A 2,855-nucleotide genomic window follows, 5' to 3' on the forward strand; every position below is an offset into this window, starting at 1 on the left:
CAATAGCTGGACGTTCCAACCATTTATCTTACTTTGTGATCTATTTCAACAGTTTGTCCACTACTTTCAGCTAACTATTTTCACTGACCGAAAACTGAAAGAATACATGAATGAATTTGTTACAGGGTACTCAATATGTCATGTATTTTTTTTTTTTTAATCCAACCATTAACCCAATTTAGTCAAATTAGTTGAGCTGCTTTACAATCTCTCCACATACATCATTGGGGTATATAAGTACCCCTGAATGGGAGTCACTGAGCTACACACACTGCAGCAGCTCAGTTTAATGACATAATTAAATGTAGCAGTAATGTAGTTCTACAAACACCTGTCAATGACTAAACCCTAACATAGAAGAAAAATATCTGACAGGAAATTATAATATTTTTGTACCTGTATTGTTTATTAGCTTTTAAGACGCGTACAGGGGGTTATGTCAAAGCAGTGCCTGTGCTGTTGAAATATGTAATGAACTTTACATACAGCCATGTCTCTGCTGAACTGTTTACAGATGCTCCGTCTGACTGCAGGGCGCCTGGGAAGCCTCGTGGGCAGGCGCGCGACAGCGGCCTTGACCACCAGCAGCGCGAGGATGGCGAGCCACGGTCACGGTACCATGACACCAAAGTGTTTTTCATGTCCGCCATTTAACGTTGCGGACACGAGTAAAGTCGGTCTTCTCTGGAGAACTGGGGCCAGAGTTAGCTAGCTAATGGCTGAGTGTAGCTAACTGGTGTTACACCAACTTTGGTATTTTGGCGATATTTCTACTGTGAACGCTTTACCATAGTATTTAAAATGCTTTATTTTGTAAGCAGTTCTTACCTAAAAAAGTGACAAAACGACCCCATGGATACAGAGAAGGTCATAAATGTTAATAGCAGAAACTGTTGTACATCTCTGTGACGTCTGTAGAGCACTGACACGTGTCAATGTGTGGTCGATGCTTATTGGCCATTTTTTGTGTGCTGGGACTCAACCTGGTGTATCATCTGTACACCTGGACATTGTTCATGAGGATGTTTGCTGAAACTGGTAGCCTACAAACCTGAAGAACACAGCAACGTTTGACAGCATGAAACCCTTAAGATGGTATTTTAGTTTTTTTAAATTCCTCTTCTTGAGTTTAAATAAAGAAGAGCACAACAGACCCCCATCCTGGACAGACATGCAGCATAACCCCAAAAAGGGAAAAATAAATCTAAAATACAGAAATAATTGAATAAGATTAAATGATGACAATAAAAGAAAAAGGAAAAAAGAAAGAAAAAAAGAATAAAACCTAAATACATCATCATCAATACATCAAAAAAGTATATTAATTAATCAAATTAAATTAAGTGTTGTTTCATCAGAAGCTGTATCATGTGGTGTGTCCTTTAAATAGGCTGATGAGAGGGGTCTTCCACTGTAGCTTCCAAGTAAGTTTTTCAGGTAAATAATAAGATGATATTATTAAAATCAACTTATTGTTATGCTATTAGGCTACTACATTCCATAATCATCACACATCTGCCTAAATCATGAATTCAGATATTATGGGATGATTGTAGTAATATTATAACAATAAGGTGACTTGTTGTCTAATAGTAATGTTACAGGTGTATTAATGAAAAATCATAGTATAAAAATAAAAAGGATCTATTAATACATATCAGTATTTAGAAGTATTTTTAGATATTTGATGCTTTTATTTTATAAAGAGAAGACAGGAAATAAGGAGAGAGATCAAACAAAGGTCCCTGATACAAAATAAGAAATATCTCCACACTAAATCATTCTCAATGTTTCTATTTATTGTACCTTATATATGTTATTATATGTATCCATTATTTAAAGGCCAATGTAGCAGAAGAGGCCTCAAACCAGCAGATGGCGCTGCTTTACTGTCATGACACAGCCATATATACGGACAACTATTGTGTTTGAAGTGAAAGAGAGAAATAAGAGAGACTATTTTCTAAGCCAGGGTTTAAAAAACAAAAATCTTGACTGTACATTGTTAGAACATTTGGTTCCTAAAGCCAGCCTTCCTGTCTCTGTGCATCCAGAGGTGTCAGGGAGTGTGGACATGTCTCAGCCACTATACTCGGATCGTCTGGACACCCCCCTGCCTGACAGAGCCTACAAAGATGTCCTGACTGCTGCTGACAAGAGCCTGAAGCAGAAGGAGAAAGGACCCTGGGGCCAACTGAGCAAAGAGGAGAAGATTGCTTGTAGGTTGATTGATTGATTGACTGATTGATTGACTCTTTTTACTCCACAACATTTATCTGGCAGCCATAGTTACTGTTACTTCTGAGGTTAAGCTTTAAAAAAAAAACTACAATGAGCATGTGAATTACATTAGGAAATTCAACTATAAATTATGTATAATTTAATTTAATTTTGGGACTGAATAGTACATTTTGCTGATAATATTTCTGTACTTTTACTGAAGTCAAATTTTAATTAAAGACCTTTACAGAGTGGTATTGCTACATTTACTCAGTGGTTCCCAACCTGGGGGTCAGGACCCCCAGAATTGTTTGCCAAAGCTTAATGGTTAATTAATTGATTTTAAGATGTGTAAGAAAACTTAAAAAATATTTATAGTAGGCCTAAATCTCAGCATTTGAATAATGTAAATGTAAATTGTTAGGTAGATTGTCTAATAGAACAATGGCCAAGCACAATGAATTTGTCAAAAAAGGAGCCTATAAGTCTGTATGATTGTTAAAAAAATATAGAAAATCATAATACAGAGATAATTGTATAAAAAGTTCCCTAAACAGTAAATAATCTGCACAAAATTCATCCAAATCACTTGTTACATACACAGTTACTGAGTTCACTGTTCAGGTTCATTGTAC

General features: G+C 36.0%; 1 protein-coding gene across 1 annotated transcript in view; it reads left to right on the plus strand.

Annotated features, from left to right (window-relative positions):
- LOC118324316 overlaps positions 1-2,326 on the plus strand; it is a 4,865-nt gene extending 2,539 nt beyond the window's left edge. Inside the window, exons 2-3 of the mRNA XM_035656598.1 lie at positions 515-614; positions 2,055-2,326. Of these exons, the coding sequence (XP_035512491.1) occupies positions 515-614; positions 2,055-2,236 (282 nt within the window). The 3' untranslated portion in view covers positions 2,237-2,326. The remainder of the gene's footprint in view (positions 1-514; positions 615-2,054) is intronic.
- The last annotated feature ends 529 nt before the right edge of the window (positions 2,327-2,855 follow it).

Source organism: Morone saxatilis, unplaced genomic scaffold (assembly GCF_004916995.1).
Source record: "Morone saxatilis isolate NCDOM2014 unplaced genomic scaffold, NCSU_SB_2.0 Contig15, whole genome shotgun sequence".
Classification (NCBI taxonomy): domain Eukaryota; kingdom Metazoa; phylum Chordata; class Actinopteri; family Moronidae; genus Morone; species Morone saxatilis.